The sequence below is a fragment of the Nelumbo nucifera genome, chromosome 1 (assembly GCF_055504915.1).
Source record: "Nelumbo nucifera cultivar China Antique chromosome 1, China Antique-T2T, whole genome shotgun sequence".
NCBI lineage: Eukaryota > Viridiplantae > Streptophyta > Magnoliopsida > Proteales > Nelumbonaceae > Nelumbo > Nelumbo nucifera.
In genome coordinates, this window is record NC_142649.1 from 95,569,236 (window position 1) to 95,588,242 (window position 19,007).

At 36.1% G+C, this 19,007-nt stretch overlaps 1 protein-coding gene across 3 annotated transcripts; it reads left to right on the forward strand.

Moving 5' to 3' along the window:
• Window positions 1-933: 933 nt before the first annotated feature.
• LOC104605564 (triosephosphate isomerase, chloroplastic-like) lies at window positions 934-12,833 on the forward strand. 3 transcript variants are annotated; one of them, XR_736647.3, is made up of 10 exons: window positions 986-1,382; window positions 2,323-2,349; window positions 4,876-4,945; window positions 5,311-5,434; window positions 7,083-7,167; window positions 8,130-8,262; window positions 8,358-8,531; window positions 10,814-10,896; window positions 11,697-11,898; window positions 12,817-12,833. XR_736647.3 is itself a non-coding variant. In XM_010270384.3 (9 exons), exons 1-9 carry the CDS (start codon window positions 1,188-1,190, stop codon window positions 11,751-11,753), a joined length of 948 nt encoding a protein of 315 aa, XP_010268686.1. In that variant the 5' UTR covers window positions 934-1,187; the 3' UTR covers window positions 11,754-11,992. The 3 variants fall into 3 exon arrangements, 1 of the variants encoding a protein (XP_010268686.1); XR_016077123.1 differs by lacking the exon at window positions 12,817-12,833 and adding an exon at window positions 12,094-12,766; XM_010270384.3 differs by lacking the exon at window positions 12,817-12,833 and having other exon boundaries at window positions 934-1,382; window positions 11,697-11,992.
• Window positions 12,834-19,007: the final 6,174 nt, after the last annotated feature.

The following is a 19,007-nucleotide window of genomic DNA, read 5'->3' on the forward strand; positions in this document are numbered from 1 at the left end:
AGATAAAAACCTGGCTCAATGCCGCCAAGGTCTTAGTCAAGACTCTTTTTAAAGGGAAGAGACGAGAGAGTTATTTGTTATTTTTTATCACATATAAATATTTTTTGTTTTTTATTTATTTATGACGTCACGGGTCAAACCGTTCGACCCGGATGATTGACCGTCGAACCGGAAAATGGTGCCCTGACCGGTTCGTTTTTCGAGTCGATTTTAAAATCCTTACTCATGATAACTTTGTCCACACCTACCCATAAAACACTACCCTGCATTAATAACATCTCCTCGTGCATAACACTATGCAGGGGATGTTTTTCATGTACGATTGTGATCTCATGTGGGTAGGAGATTCGGACTCCTGTTGGACCCCAATCCCCAAAATTATGAATCCGGCTTGGGTCAGGGCAAAGCCCGTTCCAACAACCTTTACAGCCTTATATTCCCAATACAAGGTTACAAGAGGCTGCTCGAATGGTACGAACTCCGAATTGCCCTGACAGAAGCCGAACTTCAAAATTATCCCTGCTTTAGGAGATTTATTAACACCTCTACCAAACACAGCCTACAGCTACAGTGTTTACTGATCTGGCATTTGTTAAAAGTTAAAATTGCGCGACTGGTGGGCGTGGACCCACGTGTATTTGAATCCGTGACCACCCCACCAATCCGAAAAATACTTTGATTTCATTTTCATTAAACACGTGGCGAAAGGACGAGGACTTTCGTATTATCCTATTAAAAAAAGTAGGAGAAGATAGAAAAGGCGTTGGTCGTAGAGCAGCAGCCAGCGAGGTTCCATCCCGAATCTGTCTTGTCCGGATTAGTTGAGTTCAGATCTGGTCCTCACAGAGACGTCACAGCACGTTTCAGTCGTGCATCTAGAACAACTCCGTAATTGTAAATTTTTGATGATGGGAGATGTTTCAGATTCACGGATGAAACGTTCTGTGAGGTCTGTGTGAGGCGCGATTTGTCAGAGCAGGTCCGAACTCGTCAGCTTTGTGTACGTTTTCAGATTTTTTTCCTTCTCTTTTCCGTCTTGTGTTTGCCTGAAAACCACAACGCTGATACCGTAGTCTTTTTAAAGTGAAAACTCGCTCGGCTGACCGTTGGTTTGTCGTAGCCACAGCGTAGGGTGTCCTCCTGGGAAGAAGAAGCTGCATCATCAGTAGCTGAGGAAGATCTGAGAAATGGCGATGATGTCCACAATCTCTTCCTGTCCACAATTCTGTGGACTGCGTCTCTCTGGCTTGAGCTTGAAGTTGGATCAGTCGCAAACACTATCAACAACCCAATTCTTTTTTCAGCATGTTGATTCTCACCTACATCTCTCCGCAGCTCGACGAGGTTGCAGAGGTGTCATTACCATGGCCGGCTCCGGAAAGGTGAACCTTTTTTTTTGTTTATACAATCTCTCTCCCCCTCCACCCCTAGCTCTTTCTGTTTTGGTTCCATTTTCCTTTCATTTAGATTGCTATTGAAACTTGTATTCGACATGTGTGTATGACTGTATGTATCTCTATCTGTTGATATTTTCTGTAATTTGGTGGCTTTCTTTAGTTCCATTTACGCTGTGAATGTAATTGCGTTAAGCGAGAATTTTTTTCCCCTTTTTCTCGTTAAGCGCATGGATTCCTGGGATTGGCCTTCTTCCTTTTTATTCTCTTTTTAAGTTCTTTGTTCAAATGCATATTTGCATTTTTTTTTCTTTTTCGCTAAGTTTTAGACTTTCAGTGGTTATTCTCAGTATTTAGGAATGTGGAAGCAATCTGGTTCCAATCTTCTCTTCTTTCATTTAATTCTTTTTTTTTTTTTTTCTGGAGCTTCTAGCCTGAAAATGTATCTTTGCTGAAAGTGGACTGATGCATTAATCGGCTTGCGAAAAAATTGCAAGGCTTCTGGATTCCTATCTGGCATGGAATTCTAAGTCAAAAAGGCTCTCTCTTGGTGTTTCTTGGACATTTATGGAAAAGCATCCTTTTCTCTTGATCATTAGAATTTAGAAGATCTATTTTGTGAAGCTCTGTATAGACAAAAGCCTTTTCTAGCCCAGCGAATTTGAAAGTTTGATGTTTTTTTTTTTTTTTCTGATTATTTTTGTTTATTTTGACCTTTCTGTTCTTTAATAAGACATTTTGTTTCTTCATAGCAATGCCATATGCTTCAACATACTGTTGAATTCTGGCTGATGGGACAAAAGATCTGTCAGTTAAACTAATGTACATGCAGAGATTTTTTTTCTTGTTTCTTTTTGGGTTTTTGAGTGTTTTATATTGTACTTTTTGTCTTTGCACTGCCTGATACCTTACTTTCTTGTGATTGCAGTTTTTTGTTGGCGGGAACTGGAAGTGCGTAAGTACCTGTTATCACATGCCATTTTCTTATTTCTGTCCTTATCTTGGATTTTGGTATTGTTTTGTTAGATTTTTTGCCTTAATGGTGACCGGGTTTCAAGATCTTAGGTGTAATGTGTTTGTTATATAGAAGTACAGAACTGTTCAGGAATATCATTTATTTGACATCCTACCATTGTAATGCAATTTTCCCTAGTTAACTAACTGTTTATATGATGCATGGATGGAAAACCCATACAAGGGCCTCCCTGAAAGATGGTCCCCTGAGCAATGCAAACATGAAATATCAGATGCATGCAATATAATTTCATTTGTAAATGTAAATGAGCTGGGGTACTTTTTCTTTAATATGAAGGACCGTTCTTTCCCAAAAGTTCAGGCAAATATTAAACTATAAAATACAAAGAAAATAAGTAAGGATTGGCATATGAATAATTGAGATCAAATAATAAAGAAAGATGGTGTCCAAATGGTCTAACTGGGTTTCACTGATAAAAAAAAAACAAGGTCTAACTGGGTTCTAGATGCCATGACAACCCTGGGATCACTTCTCAAGGATGGAGCAATCTTGGTTCTAACATTACTTGGGATCTTGATTGTTCTTTCTTGACATTCCTTGTTCTCTTTGGCCAAATTCCAAACCACTAAGTGCATGGTAGATTGAGGCCCCATTTGGTGTGTCTTTCTGCATGGTCTGTTGGCTATTTAGAAGCCCGACAGACCGTATTGTGGTCTTTTTCCATTTGCTTGCATCGAAAAGGCGTGCGAAGGGCTATTTTTGGGAAGCTCCAAATGGAGCTTTTTTTTTTTTTCAACTCGTCTTCGCGTGGAAAGACACGCCTTAACCAAACAGTCTTCAGGCTGTCAAGATCTTGATGCAAAAGCTCACAACGTCTTTTGGCTGTCAGAGCTTCCAGAAGATCTTTCAAAAAAGACTTGTCAAACGGCCCCCAGTGGTTTCGATTTTTTTTGTCCTTGACTATTTTGAGTCTTATGAATTTGCAGAACAGGACTCAGGAGCAGCAGATATGGCGTTTAGTTAATGCCAAATGTAAATCTGAAATAAATGTGAAATGAAGGGAAGGAAAGGGAAATAGGAAGAAGAGAGAGAATAATCCAGGAGTCAGCAGGTAGTCTTCTCTAGGAGCTGGGACCTAAATAATCTATACGGAGTGTTCAAAGCAGATGAACTAGCTTATCTGAATCTTCAGATCAGTCCTCCCAAACGTGCCATAAAACATTTGGTAAGGAGGAGGAGGAGGCTTTTTAGGTAAAGGCCACCAAGCACAAGTATATTTAATCATTTTTTGATAAGTAAACTGTATAAGGTATTTCATTCAATTAATTAAAACAAAGGATTTTACAATGAATACTTCCCAACCAGAGGTGCAAGGTGCAGCCTCAAGTACAACAGACAATTAAGCGGTCATCCACTTAAATCTCTTGATGGGGTTTTAGTAAGGGATCTACTTTTTATGGGTTGTGCGCCCAAGACTTTACTGGCTTTGCACTCTTAAGGAGATCAAAATTGTAGTTCTCGAACCTGGTCTAGATAGAACAGCAAATAGAGAAAGAAAGAGAAAGAGCTGAAGAACAAGAGATTGTGGGAGTCAAGAGATCAGTCCATTAACCCCAGATCACTTTATATAGTTTGCAGCAATAAGTTACATGCTGGACCACAGTAAAATAATCAGATACCAACTAAATGCCTATAGCATAGCATAAAATATACTAACTCCTCAACAGGTGCCAACTAATGTTTTGAACAGATCACTTGAGGACCCAGATAAGATTTTTTAAATCCTCATTGGATATGCAACTTCCCTAGAGTTTTGGCAACTGAAGTGCTTTGTTATCTTTAAATAGCATATATTTTAAAATATATAGATAGATACACACATGAGAGGATGTATAGTGAGAAAGGAGTCAAAAAATAGAAAACATCCCTGAACCCAAACAAAAAATTTAGCAGGCATATCACTAAACAGAATGTCCTTACCCATACCTGATTTCACTAACTCGTGGGTGAGATATGAGCTCCCTTGAGATCCATTTAATCTGAACCGTAATGGAGGAATTTCCAACCTTTTGCATTATGTAAATAGGAAAAAGGACTAATTAAGTTTAGGATATATTCATGGAGACTTCAATACTATAGATTAGTTCATGACTGTCATAACATTATGGACAACCTTGTGTATGTGTCAACTTTTGGGTTTGATCAGTACAGGTTGTCCGACACTTGGTGGTTGTGTTTGGCACCTTAGCATTAATACATATCAAAAGTTTGCCAGGACATCCATGGTCCATGTATGATTTCTAATTATGATCTTGTTATATAAGATATTTCATTTACAGCTATGTATTTTGTAACTTATTGAAATTTTCTGATTTCTCTTTCAGACTCAATCATGATATTATACTTGCAATTTCACTTTTCTCTTTTGATTCTTTGTCTTTATTAAATTGGTCTTAGTTTTGTCTAGTTGACTTTGTTGCATCCTCTGCAATTCTTTTTTTGTAGAATGGAACAAAAGATTCTATCAGCAAACTAGTTTCTGACTTGAACAATGCCAAACTGGAGGCTGATGTTGGTGAGATAACTATTTTTCTGCTTGATTACTTTTACCATTCCTCCATTATTTCTAAGCCTCAGCATGCATCTTTTATTGGTGCTGCTTTCCTTTAGTAAATGTTACTCCTACAATGCAACAGGAAGAAAATTATCTTCGACTGCTAAAGGATATCTTGATCCAAAGTTTTCCTGATCCCTTTCACTTCTACTGGCATTGCTTTGATGCTAATTCTATTGGCACTTTAATTTGTTGTAGTGATCTTTGTCTCTCAATTGAGCTTTATTCTGCAATAACAGTTAAAATATGGTCATTGTTACTTTGTATCTACTTAAAAGGCAAAAAATCTATTTTAGTTCCTTATTTTCTTTTTTTGAATGATGCAGATGTTGTTGTAGCACCTCCCTTTGTATACATTGATCAGGTAAAGAACTCATTAACAGATCGAATTGAGATATCTGCTCAGAATTCTTGGGTTGGAAAGGGTGGAGCTTTTACAGGGGAAATCAGGTCCTCTTCTTCTCTTAATTGAATATGCAAAATTAGTTTTTTCACAAATCTTAGATTTTTTCTCTATCTAAGCTCAGAAAACTTGAGCGAGCAGTTCCTGTCTGTATCATTATGCTGCTTGCAACCTACGAAAGTCCCTATTTGATTTGAAGACTCTGCTTTAATGTGATAACCATTGTTATAGAAATCTAAGAGTGAAGGTTTCTAATTTTCTATCATTTGAACTTCTTTTAATCCCAAAATCTGGTTACAAATAGGTAGACTTAGGGCTGGTTTATTTGCACCGAATGGATGTTTGAGGTCTGAAAAAGATTACTTTTCAGATATCCCAGACCATTTGGTACAACTAGGGGTGGCCACAAGCCGAGCTCTTCACGAGCTACTCGAGCTCGGCTTGTGAAAAGCTCGGCTTGACTCGGTTTCAACCAAGCTTCGAGTCGAGCTCGAGCCCAATTTACAGGCTCGATTAATAAACGAGCCGAGCTATATATATATATATATATAAAATTATAGAAAATAATATATATAATAAAAATATTATAATTCTTAATTTTTTAAATATCAAATAAAAAATATTTTTTATATATAATGTTTATTTTTATAAAACATTTTTTCTCAAATCGAATTTGAGCCGAGTCCAGCTCGAGCTTACGAGTTTTTGACTCGAGCCGAGCTCAAGCTCAAGGTTCTAGCTCGAACCGAGCTCGAGCCTTGTACTTCCTAGGTGAGCTGAGCTCGAGCCTCATACTATTCAGCTTGGCTTGGCTCGAATCGACCCCTAGGTACAACATCTGAATCTGGACTCTTAATTTTAAAGATTCTTCTTAATAGCTCACATGCCCATCTGCCTCTTAATGAGTTAAGGTGTGTTTTATAACTTTTCCTTCCAAAAATGACCTCACACTTTGATAGGAAATCTATGCCTTCTACCTAAAACCTTCTCTCTCTCTCGCGTGCATGCGCACGCACGCACACACACACACACCATCTCTCTTTTGCTTCTGTTTTTTTGGTGGAGCTAGTGCCATTAGTAAACCATTTTCTTCCCATTTTCCCTTATTTTTTTTCTTCATTTAAAAAGAAAAAGCTCATAAGTTCATAGGGGTAAATATGCAACACAATTTCATTTTAGATATTATTACATTCAGGTATTCAAACAGTTCAATTGCATTTAAATGACAGAAAAACAAAGAAGCAAACTTTGGCTATTCACTGTAGAGTCACAATCAGATCCTTTTTACTTTCTCAGTTATACGAGTTCAGTTTTGCCAAATGCCACCTTAGTTTAGATGTTCCTCCCACCTCTTCTTTTTCTCTTTTTCTCTGTCCTTCTTTGTTGGGAGACTGCAGTTCATAGCAATGCATGAACATTTATTTTTTCTTTTTGGAAACCTTTTAAAGGTTCTGGCTTCATTCTTCCAATTTGTATATAGAAACCTTCTACATGGGGCATGCTCGCTCTTCCATTTTTTCTATAAAGCGAGAAAAAGAGAAAAGATGAATATCACAATCTTTTGATGATAGTCTTTCTTCTTTACTGTTTTATCCAGTTAACTAATGCTATTATTCTTTAAGGAATCCAACACATTCCTGTTTTATGAACTTAATTCTAGGATCAAATTAAATTCTTTTTTTTTTTCTTATGAAGTGTGGAACAATTGAACGATATTGGCTGCAAGTGGGTTATTCTTGGGCATTCTGAACGGAGACATATTATTGGTGAGGATGATCAGGTATTGATTCCCAACATTATGTCGTATATATCTCCTCATTAAACAATAAATGTTTTCCATTCTATAAGTAGGGCTGCAAATGGTATCAGTTTGTCCAAACCTGAGTTTGAAACTGATCTGATTAAAGTGATTTAAATTCAATCTGTTTATAATTGGATTGAATATGGATTCACAACAATTTGATATGATCAATCCAAAACTGATAATGTTTAAAATTAATATGTATTTACTGGTAAGGTTGGCTTAGGGGCCATTGCTTGGTCTAATGGTAAAACCTTGGGATGAAAACCTGAGAACATGAGCTGAAGTCTGAGAATGGCCACCTTATGCCGTATAAAAAAGAAAAAAAAAAGCCTAAGATTAGGTCTGTATCCAGTCCACCCCTCCCAAGACATAACTGGGACCAACATTGGTTAATGGCCTTTTATTTACTAATAAGGTAGGCTTGGATATTGCAGTTTTGTTAACAAATTATAAGTTCAAGTTTCACAGGAGTTACTTTTAAACCGTCTTGTTCATGATATATAATATCAAAGTCACCTCTAGTTCAGTCTTCAGTTATTGATAATATATAATATTTTGATAATTTTATAGTTTGATTTATTAAAAAAAGGCTATTATGCAATGTTGATCCTAGCCATCTGGGGTCTTTTGGCATTTTGCACAAAGTGGCTGCTTTCAGACTTGAACCCATGTTCTCACACTTGTCAACTTGTGATTTTACCATTATACCAAGAAATGACATTTTTGTAGTTTAGTTTGTTAGTTATATACAATATCTGAATCTGATGGATAAGATTTGATTTGAATCCGAATTATTAATGGATGGAATTGAGATCTAGGTATATTTGATTCAAATCCAATCCATTTGCAGCCCTATCTCCATGTCCATCTACATTTTTAAATCCATGTTATGACTAGCAGATGCAAACCTTAACTTGACTGGCATCCTGCCAATTCAGTTTATAGGAAAGAAAGCTGCATATGCCCTGAGCCAGAATCTTAAGGTAATAGCATGCATTGGAGAGAAACTGGAAGAACGAGAGGCTGGGAAAACTTTTGACGTCTGCTTCCAACAGATGAAGGCTTTTGCAGGCTAGTCTTTTAATCTCAGTGCTATGCCTTTTCCTGTGGTTGCACTCCTAATGATATGACTGCTTTCTAATTTGAGCTATGATCATGGTATGCAGAGCATGTACCTGGTTGGGATGATGTAGTTATTGCATATGAGCCTGTGTGGGCCATTGGGACTGGTAAGGTGGCCACTCCCCAGCAAGCTCAGGAAGTACATGTCGCTGTTCGCGACTGGCTAAAGAAGAATGTCTCAGAAGAAGTTGCTTCTAAAACACGTATTATCTATGGAGGTATTCCATATCCAACTACAACCTTGATCATTTTGATTTATGAAAACTGCAAATTTGTCATGGTTCTATGTGTTACATTGATAGTCTACTATGTTACACTAACAAATATATGTTATTTTAGAACTAAAACATTTTATGCAAAGGTGGAAGCATTATTTCAGAACAGAATTTCTAGGTTTCCTTAAAAGAAGCATACAACCTGTAAAGAGGGCCAAATCCATATATTGAACGTCCATAGACCTTTTTTATGAGCTTTCCATAAATGTGACTGGAAGTAAAGACCCCCCCCCCCCCCCCCCCCCCCCCCCCCCCCCCCCCCCCCCCCAAGAAAAAAAAAGTCATTACCCCATTTTGTAAATTTCTCCAAAACTATTCATCCTTTTGGCATCCGTAGCACTTTGAATGAAAATTGCACGTTTAAGACTATTGGTTAACTATTTTCTTCCAGCTGAAGCTATATCAAGTTAGTATTATTATATCATATAAGGTTGGTCTCTCGATACATGAATTCTTCAATTTCTTATTATTACTGACGCAAGGAAAAGTCAAATAGAATTTCCCTTTCTTTTGGTTAGAATGAAGACATGTCAACTACCAAGCAATAATATTGGAGGCATAGGCATTTATTATTTTGGTAGCTCAGTGAGTGAATTATGATAGTTAGTAGTTACCATTATCCTTGCCATTTTATACTTCAATGATGGTTTGTATCTTCTCTTTTATGGACTTTTGTCAATCACTCAGTGTGTCGAGAAAATAGGAAAAATGTAGAGTTTGTGGTTCAATCCAAGGTTCAAAATATCGTTACGTATTGGCCCGTATCGGCTGATACATATTGTATCGGGGCCTTCCTGATACGCCCCTACAGGGGGTGTATCAGGTCAGGCCATGGTTCAGAGGGTAGCCGGGACTTAAAAACCGATCCCTCTGAACCGGTTTTGAAAAATAAATAAATAAAACACCAAAAAAAAGCACCGATACAGGCTGATAGCCTGATACGCCCTACTGGCATATCGGCCTGTATCGATATTTAGAACCTTGGTTCAAATTTCTCTCTCTCTCTTCCCCTTTTTAAAATTAGCACACACTCTTACTATGTTGCAGTAGGAGTACCTTTAGATGGTAGGTATTTTATGTTCTTTTTTGATGCGGCACATAAAAGACATAAAATTGCATGCTTCTCAAGTCTTTCTATTTTTGCATGAGTTGGAGGGAATCCTAGCAAACTTTATCCTAGGTCATTATTTAGTTAATTAAGATTTATTGAAATAAGATTTAGTTATCCCAGTTCCCAGGTCTGTGACTTGTTGTGGCAAAGATCTAGGATGGGGGATGGGCTACCTCGCATTGTGTAGCTCCATGAATCCAAAAATAGATTTAGTGAAAGGAAAGTCATAAAGTTTGAATTTTCCTGTTTGAAACTTTAAGCCATTGCCCAATGTTGGTCCCATGTCTGTGACTTCTTGTGGCAGAGATCTGAGATCAAATTCCGCTGCCACCAGGGTTGGGGGGTTAAGGGGATGGGGGATGGGCTACCCCCGTTGTGTAGCTCCATTAATCCAAAAATAGATTTAGTGAAAGGAAAATCATAAAGTTTGAATTTCCTGTTTGAAACTTTAAGCCATTGCCCTATGTTGGTCCCAGCTATCTGGGGTCTTGGGAGGGGTAGACTGGATAGAGTCCTAACCTCTGGCATATTTTTTCGTTTTTTTTTTTTTTTTCACGAAGTGGCTGCTCTCAGATTCAAACCTGCATTCTCATACTTGCCAGCCTGAGATTTTACCACTACACCAAGTACCGGTGGTTTCTTTTGTGGTGGTAGAAGGTAGTTGGTGTGTTAACCTATTGATGTTGTCTTTTAGGATGATGGATTGCATTTTTTTTTATTTTTTTGATAAAAATATGAATCTATTAGAAATGCTTTGGGTAAGATACATGCACTAAGCATATGCAGCATCTATAGGCATTGTAGGGAAAAAGGGAAAATACAGTTAAGATCTTTGCCTTTTCTGGTGCTGGTGATTGAAAGTGGCTATCAGGGTCTGTAGGATCAAGTGGATCTTTTTGTATAGGGGATTTGGGAACCTTTTCATTCTTCAGTCCTTTCCTCCCTCCTTGACAATAATAACCATAATTAGAAGTAGTTGTTCTTATTCAATAACCCAAGATCCATGATTTCTCCCCTTGTCTGATTATACCCATGCAATGAATTAATTTGGTGTCACTTGTCTGAATTGTTTGGTTCCAATTTTGGTCAATCACGAACCTGACTTCATTTGCAGGGTCTGTAAATGGGAGCAATTGTGCAGAGCTTGCAAAACAAGAAGACATTGATGGGTTTCTTGTTGGTGGTGCTTCTCTAAAGGTACTCCCATAATTTGTGAAGATGTTGACTTTAGTGCAATTGATGATGAAGTGACATGATGAGATTTTTTTTGGATGAATAAAAGAGGAGAATATGATTGCAGGCAGAATTCTTTTTTGATGCTTGTATCTTCAGTATGGACATGAACATCCAACTGTTTTCACATTTGGCATTCTAACCTGCTTTTGTTAATTCTCATGTATATCCCTTCTTCTCACAAGGTTTGTGAATTTTGCCCTTTTTAGGTCAACCTGGTTGTTTTTTATCATGACACTCAGAATAAGAAGCAGGATATCTGCAGTAAATCATTAGGTTTTCTTTTCTTTTTTTTGAATTTTAATTTTCTTTTCTGTTTTCTCTACCTGGGTGTTCTCCATGGGATCTACCACTTGGCAGATTTTTCTCAATCCGAAATCAGCCAAGTGAGATGATCTGAACCATTGAAGTCTCATTCATTTGACTGCAAAAAATAGTGTGCAGGAAATTCCATCCATCTATTGTTGTAAGAATTTAGTTTCACAAGGTAACATTGTTTTGATGGATGGATTTTCAGCATAGGAATTTTCCAAGAGTGGCTAACAATTGGTGCTCTTAATCTCCTCCTCCCTCCCTAATGTGTTGGTGAAGCCCAATCCCCCTCTCAAGTAAAAACAGAAGAAAGAAAAAAGCTGCACAGACACAAAGAATAACCATGTTGGATATATCAATACTTGCAGACTGTTGGATTGTAAAACATGTGCTAAGATATGGGTATCGATTTTTCCATTGTCCTAACACCATTTGAAATCTCATGGTTGCAGGGTCCTGAGTTTGCTACTATTGTCAATTCTGTAACATCCAAGAAGGTAGCTGCTTGATCATTGTTGATGAACCAGTGTACAAAATTGTCAATTGAAAGCTGAATAAGGGGTATTCCAGTTAGCAATATAGTGTAATCAAACTATGAGCATTTCTTGAGTGGTGATCATGAGCCAGTTTTCCCCTCCCAGGAAGAAGGAAAAGGTCAAGGTTTTCTGTTTGAATGTCCAACTTTTCTGAACTTAGTACTATATTTCTGATTGGGATTTAATTGATAAATAAAATTATTAATACAAAATGTCTGCCTTCTGATCGAAAACTAACTTCTAGTAGTGTAGCAACATAGATCCATTGGGTTTAAAAGGCCAAATTCAGTTGATTAGTGTAAATTTGTGACAGCTGAAGCCGGATGCATAAGGTGTTCCTGTAGGGCTACGGTTGGAGTTGTTCTCTTGTAAAAGCTTGAAGATAATGAAGAGTTGAGTTCGAAATCATTCGAGGGCATGGATTAGTTGATCTGACAATGTATATGAGGTTCAATTGTTACCATCTTAAGTTTAACCCGCTATTGGTTAAAACAGTTCAGAGTTTGACTTCTAAATACTAATATGTTCTAGAGAAGTCATAAATGCACAGAAGTCTTCTATTAACAGCATGGTTGGACTTCTGAGGCCTAAAAAAGGATACGTCTTCTATTTACTGCCATCTAGTCATTCTCCAAGTTTTGAAAGCCTTTCGGTTGTAGTCAAATTAAGCCTATAATGAGAGAATCAAAACACCTTGAAACATAAAAAGGGTAAAAGTTGAAGCAAAAATGAATCAGAATTTATTATTTGCACTCCATACTTTTGCATCAGTGCAAATGATATTGCACTGCAGATAAACCAGGCCTAACGCCATGAATTTGGATCATTATCTTTCCAAGCTGTTTCTAATTCATCTTCTCTTAAACAATTAGGCTGTGTTTGGTTTGAAATTTTGAATAAACTATATTACTTATTTCTCCTATAATTGCTTCATGTCCATGTAGTCTTTTCTAACTATTTCAATAATCTGCAACATGCGTTGAGGATGGAAGGTCTGTGGAATAACCAAATAAATTGACTACTGATTCATTTGCAGGAAAACTGCAACCCAACAACACGGATTGTGCTTGATGGTTTGCTCCAACAAAAGGAAGGTGCGAATGACAAATCTTTCGGTTTTTTTTTTTTTTTTTTTTTTTTTTTTTTTTTTTTTGGGGGGGGGGGTCAAGTATGTGGTGTCAAATGAAACAATACATCAGCCCACAACATGTTCTTCGATATCTTTCATTGAGATCCATCAAGTCTGGATTTCCCAATTGCATTAGAAGGTAATTGTTAAGAGATCGTGAGTCTCCTTTAAACTTCAGGTGGTCCTTGCATACTCCAACTTATTTGTTTGTTCTCCTACATCATCACCTTTCTCCAGTTTCTGTTGGTTCACCACCCTTGGTTGGATTTGATGTATGGAATCCTGCACTTGCCTTGGGGCGTTTAAATGGTTGTGTTAAAATTTAACTTCGATAGTTTCCGACCTTCTAGGAGTTCATAAACTTTTACCATTCCATTCAACTTGTAGGGGTATTCACAGGTCGGGTTGGGTCAGTTTCAGTGATTTTGTTCAACCAACTTGACCTGGTCAGGTTGCTTATTCAGCAAGCCGAAACCAACCAACTCTGAAGTAAAACCAACCCAAATATGAAGGATCGGTTTGGGCCAATTTGTCGGTTTAGTTGGTCAGTTTGGGGAATTTGCAGATTTCAGATGGGTCAGGTGACTCAGACCCAAACAAAAGGCCGTGTAGTGTGTGCAACTGTGCATGACAGAAATTTCTCCCCAAGTTTGGTAAGTTTAAACCTTAGGGATCTTTCTTACAAGTCTTGCTGGTCCCAAAAAGGCAATAGATAAAAGTGTTAGTCTTATTTCAATTAGACTTTGAAATTGATTCAAACAGCTGGTTGGTAAGGTTTTCTGCTGGTCGTAGTGGAGACTTGGGATTGAATCCCGCTTGCACCTGAGTCGGGGGATGGGCTACCCCCCCCGCCCGTTGTGTAGCCCTTGAGAAGATAATAAAAAAAAATATTTTCCCATATCCCATGTTTCCTTTTCCTTTCCTATGTAAACTTTCCAACTCAAAAAACAAAGTAAAAAAAGGAAGAAATATTAGAAAAAAGAAATAGCAATCAAAACCCAAGACAAAATCAATTCCCCATTTGACTATTGTTACTTAAACTTAAGGCAATTAATTAGGTTAGAAAAGGACTAAAGAGTAAGGAGCAATAGCCAAGGATGGAAAGTTGGAAACACATTTTAGATTACATGTTCGGTTCGATTTGGGTTGGTTTCAATTTTCACACTTAAAAACCGAAACCGACCCAATCTATCAGTTTATTTACTTACAAGAACTGAAACCGACCGATGATTTTAAAAAATCAACCAAATCGGGTTGGGTCAGGCTGGTTTAGTCTGTTTGACTGACATTATGAACACCCCTATACAACCAGATCTTGTTCTAGTCTGTTTGCAAGGGCTTCAGTGTTGATTGAATTGCATTCATTGAGCCACTACGAATAAGTTACCAAAACCAACTCCACCGTAAAATTGATTTCTCAGCTTAATTTAAGAATGTTTTTGGGCTTTTTGAGTTTTTCACAAAACATAGCTTCATGAATATCCATGTGGGGCCTACCTTGCAAAGCCAGAAGCCACAGCCCTCCCAAACGGGCACTTGAACGGTGAGCAAACCAGTTGTAGTTTCTGATCTTAAATGGCATCCTTTTCATACACGTATTCCAAATCCCACCTCCTAACCTCCTTAGCATAACAAGGGTAGAAATGATAAGAATCATGGTAAAGACTCAAATCCATACAAAAACAGGTTTACTTGAGTCCTAACCATGATTTTTAGAATCTAGGAAGGTGTTCGACAATGTTAATGTGAATATGAATGTTCTAACTTGTTTTTCAAAATTGTCATGTCAGCAAAATATAAAAAAAAATCACGTTATTTAACTTTGTTTTTGTTTTGAGAAGTGAAAATAAGATCGTTTTGTTTCCAAAAATAAATCATGTTTTTGAAATCATGAAAATTATATTTCTAAAACAAAAACAAAATTTCACTCCTAAAACATTTGAGAACAGAAAACATCTACACAATAAGAATATGCTTTTGTGTTTTTATTTTGAAAAACAATTTATTTTCAAACCAAATGGTTGTGATTTATTTTTAGAACGAAAAAAAAAACATTGGAAAATGCCCCTAGGTCAAACCACTAAATCCACTCTCACGTTTGAGAGTTTGACCAATCAAGACCCCCCACCCGGTGAATTTTGATGAATTTATCTTTTAGGATACGCCTTAATATAATGACTAAAACGTCAAATGCAGGATTTGACTGTTCTACAAGGCTCCAGCTCGAGTTCGGTTCGAGTCAGAGTCTTGAGCTCGAGTAAAAAATTCATAAGCTCGAGCTTGATTTTGAGAAAAAACATTTTATAAAAATAAAAAATTATATGTAAAAATATTTTTTATTTGATATTTAAAAAATCATTCGAGCCAGCTCGCGAGCTTCACGAGTCGAGCTCTAAGAGGCTTGAGCTCAGCTCATTTAATAATCGAGCCAATGAATTGGGCTCGAGCTCGAGCTCGAGCTTGGTTGAAATTGAGCCAAGCTCGAGCAGCTCATGAAAAGCTCAACTCGTTGCCACCCCTACTTAAGGGTGATGCTAATTTGGAAGTCAACACATGGTATGTTGTTTGCTTGACAGACATGCTATAAAATTTTGGATAAATTGTAGATTAATATCATATACTTTGGGTCTAGTCTCACTTTGGTGCCTGAACTTAAAAACGTGCCAATCTAGTACTTGAACTCCCAAAACATCCCAGTTTAGTCCCTATCATTAATAGCCTGATAGTTATTTATATCACGTGATGACATGTGCAACTTAAAACTTTTGAAAATGTCAAAATTACCCTTCCAAATAAGGTGTTCATCTTTTTCTGCAAGAATCAAAATTGAACCAAAGAAATGGTGAACAACCCAAAGGACATTTGGATTTGGGCATTTAGATGGTTAGTAAAGAAAATTAGTTGACACCCGAAGGGCATTTGCGTATTTTCACATGCCACTTAACGATGACTAACGATTATGGAGTAAACTGTGACGTTTTGAAAGTCCAGGTATTGAATTAACACGTTTTGAAATTCGAGTACCAAAGTGAGACTAGGCCCAAAGTACAGGGTACTAATCTATAATTTACCCTAAATTTTTTATGCATGCCTTTTCTACTTTTCCCTCCATTTTCTCCTTTGCACTCTCTCTCACTCTCAATTCTCTCTTTCCATTCTCCCACCTCTCTTTACCCTCTATGGTATTTGAAAATTACAGGAGTACCACATATAAGACTATCTCTATATACTTGACTCTATGGCATTCAAAAATTACAAGAGTGCCACATACAAGACAAATGTACCATCTTTACCTTTATGAGTGCTACATATAAGACAAACCTTCCTATATATTTGATTCAATGACATTTGAAAACTATATGATTGCCACACATAAGATAAATGAATCATAGCATCACATAATTCTCTCCCCCCCTTTCATATTTGTTACTAGATATTTAATTATTTACAATTATGCCATCTTATAAAATAAAAATTCATCATTCTCTCTTGCCTAATTCTCTTTCTCTCCTATTCTCTCTCTCTCTCTCTCTCTCTTAGATTTTATTTATTCATTTGTTTGTATTATTATTATTGTTATTATTATTATTATTATTATTATTATTATTATTATTATTATTATTATTATTATTATTATTATTATCATCATCATCTAAACATTTATTTATTTAAAAATAATTTACTAACACATTATCCATCCCCTGACCCAACATTTAGGGTTGTCAACGGGTTGGATTTGGTTCGAGATAGCCTATACTAGTCTCATCCCAATAAGCTTTTATTTATTTATTTTGTTAAATCTAATAAATAATTATGTAAACGTTAATTTATCTAATAAAAGTAAATACATTAGTTACTTTTATTTATTTATTTAGTTAGTTAGTTAGAAATAATTTATTAACAAATTATTATTACTAGCAAAAAGGTAACCAAACTAGGGTTGTTAAGGGGTTGGGTCTACTTAATGGACCTAAACTGAACCAATTATAATGGTTTTGGTTCCATGATTTTGTCTCAATTAATAATTGGGTCAGTTCTTGTTCTTGCCTGTTTAGAACTGATTCAGATCCGAAACCAATTATTTTATGAATATATATATATATATATATATATTTGTTTTTCTTGTAATTTTTATCATGTGATAATATTAGTGAAAAATGTTTAACTTTTAACATATAAATATTTTAGTTTTTTTTTATCATTTTTATTAAGTTTATATTATCAAAATTTAAATTTAAATTTAAATTTATTATTTGAATAAATAACTACTGCTTTCAATATAATCAAGTTTGATTTTATCCTGACTAAATAATCAGTTTGAGACTGGTGTAAGTACATAGTGGCCACTCAGACCATCAGAATATAGAGGGTGTCAAACCAATACTACACGAATGTCTACGATGAGTCTATAAGCCATCACACATCTGCAATGAGTCCACAACTCATTGCACACCTGTGATGAACTATCGACCCGAAACAGGTTGCGATGAACTTTGGTCCCGCATGGACTTGCAATGAGTTTCAGACTCGTGTGGACTTGTAGTGAGCTTAAAATCACCACAAAACCGCGATGAGAATGGACTCATCGTAGGTCAGAAGCAAATAATAGAAACACGTGCATCGTCAAATAACGCGCGTGATGGGACACCTCGTGGGCCTAATAAGGACACACAAGCTAAATAGTGACGCCATCCGTGCCATGTCGATTTAAAAGGGTCACTAAAGGAAGTAGAACACGTGGATTATAAGAATCCTCAGACAAAAGGAAAGTTCGCCATTGAGATATCTCATAACATATGTGGCAAAACCTTAGTAGTGCTCCCTAACAACTAACAACGAATCCGAGATTCCCTTTTTTAATGGGAATCAAACGCTTTTGGTTTCTTCCTTTCAGGACCTCAGGATCTCTCCCTATAAATAGGGGTCCAACTCATAATGAGATCATCATTCTATCATGCCATTTGCCCTAAGCCTTTAGCCTACCTCCTGCACTCAGTCTTCCTCTGTCCTTCAAGTACATAGCCTAACACTCTACTCACAACTGGCTCTACCTAGACCTGACCCATTGATAGTCCTAAACTAGACTAGAGCCCACTATAGTTATTTATTATTCGTAGTAATATAGTTATTGTTGTTTTTCTAACAAAAAATAATCTAATCTATTATTGTATCTTCAAATGACATTTTTCTATTTCACCCCTACAAAGTAGGGGCTTCCCCACTAGTTTTATTTCCTTATTGTGATAGCACAAAGCTCCATTTTATCATGTGTTACAAGTAGACTTGTGAGGCTTCACTGTGTACTACTACACACCAGTGGGTGGGAATGTTAAGCCCGGTGAGTCCTAAGGGTCATGCTAATTCCAATTAGGCAAACAATCCACCAATACATTAAAAACACTAAAGTTAAGATTGAAATAACCATAAATAAAATATAAATACATCAGAGATGCATATTTTAATGGTACATATGAAGAAATACATTGCAATTAGTATAGAAGGATATTGATAATGCATCAATTAGAAGTCCAAGATACAAATTATATGCAACTATAATATTTTAATTACTAAATCAATTATTTACTATTTTATTATTTTACATTTAATATTAACTAAAAAGCCCACTTAACATTAAATTCTCAAATATTTTGTAAATAATATTTTTGTTTATGTAAATTATAAATATTTTGTTATTTGATGTAAATTAAAATATCAATTAATCATTTATAAAAATATATAATCTCAACTTAAAAATATATTAGATGTATTAAATATATCATATGCATGTTCATTAATTTTAATTACTAAAATAATAAATCTATTAGTATTTTTTATTTCTATAAATTTCTTGAACTTAAAAATCTTTTTTTGACATAAATGTGGATTTGATAGATTATTCATTTCGTTAACATTTATAAAATACTATTTTGAAGATTACTCTTTTTAATTTTTAGTTAAACATAAAATATATATTACTATTTATTTGGGTTGCATGAGGATGCTACACTAAATAAAACTTATTTTTTGTTTCATTTTCTTAGCATGAAATGGGAAGTTGGTTTAGTGGCCTAAGAGTGCATTTTACATTTGGATGACAT

Coding starts and splice junctions, on each gene's coding strand:
- LOC104605564 (XM_010270384.3), top strand. CDS start 1,188: ATGGCGATGATGTCCACAATCTCTTCCTGTCCACAATTCTGTGGACTG. Junction 7,168..8,129: donor TTATTGGTGAGGATGATCAG/GTATTGATTCCC, acceptor CTGCCAATTCAG/TTTATAGGAAAGAAAGCTGC. Junction 10,897..11,696: donor TTGGTGGTGCTTCTCTAAAG/GTACTCCCATAA, acceptor TCATGGTTGCAG/GGTCCTGAGTTTGCTACTAT.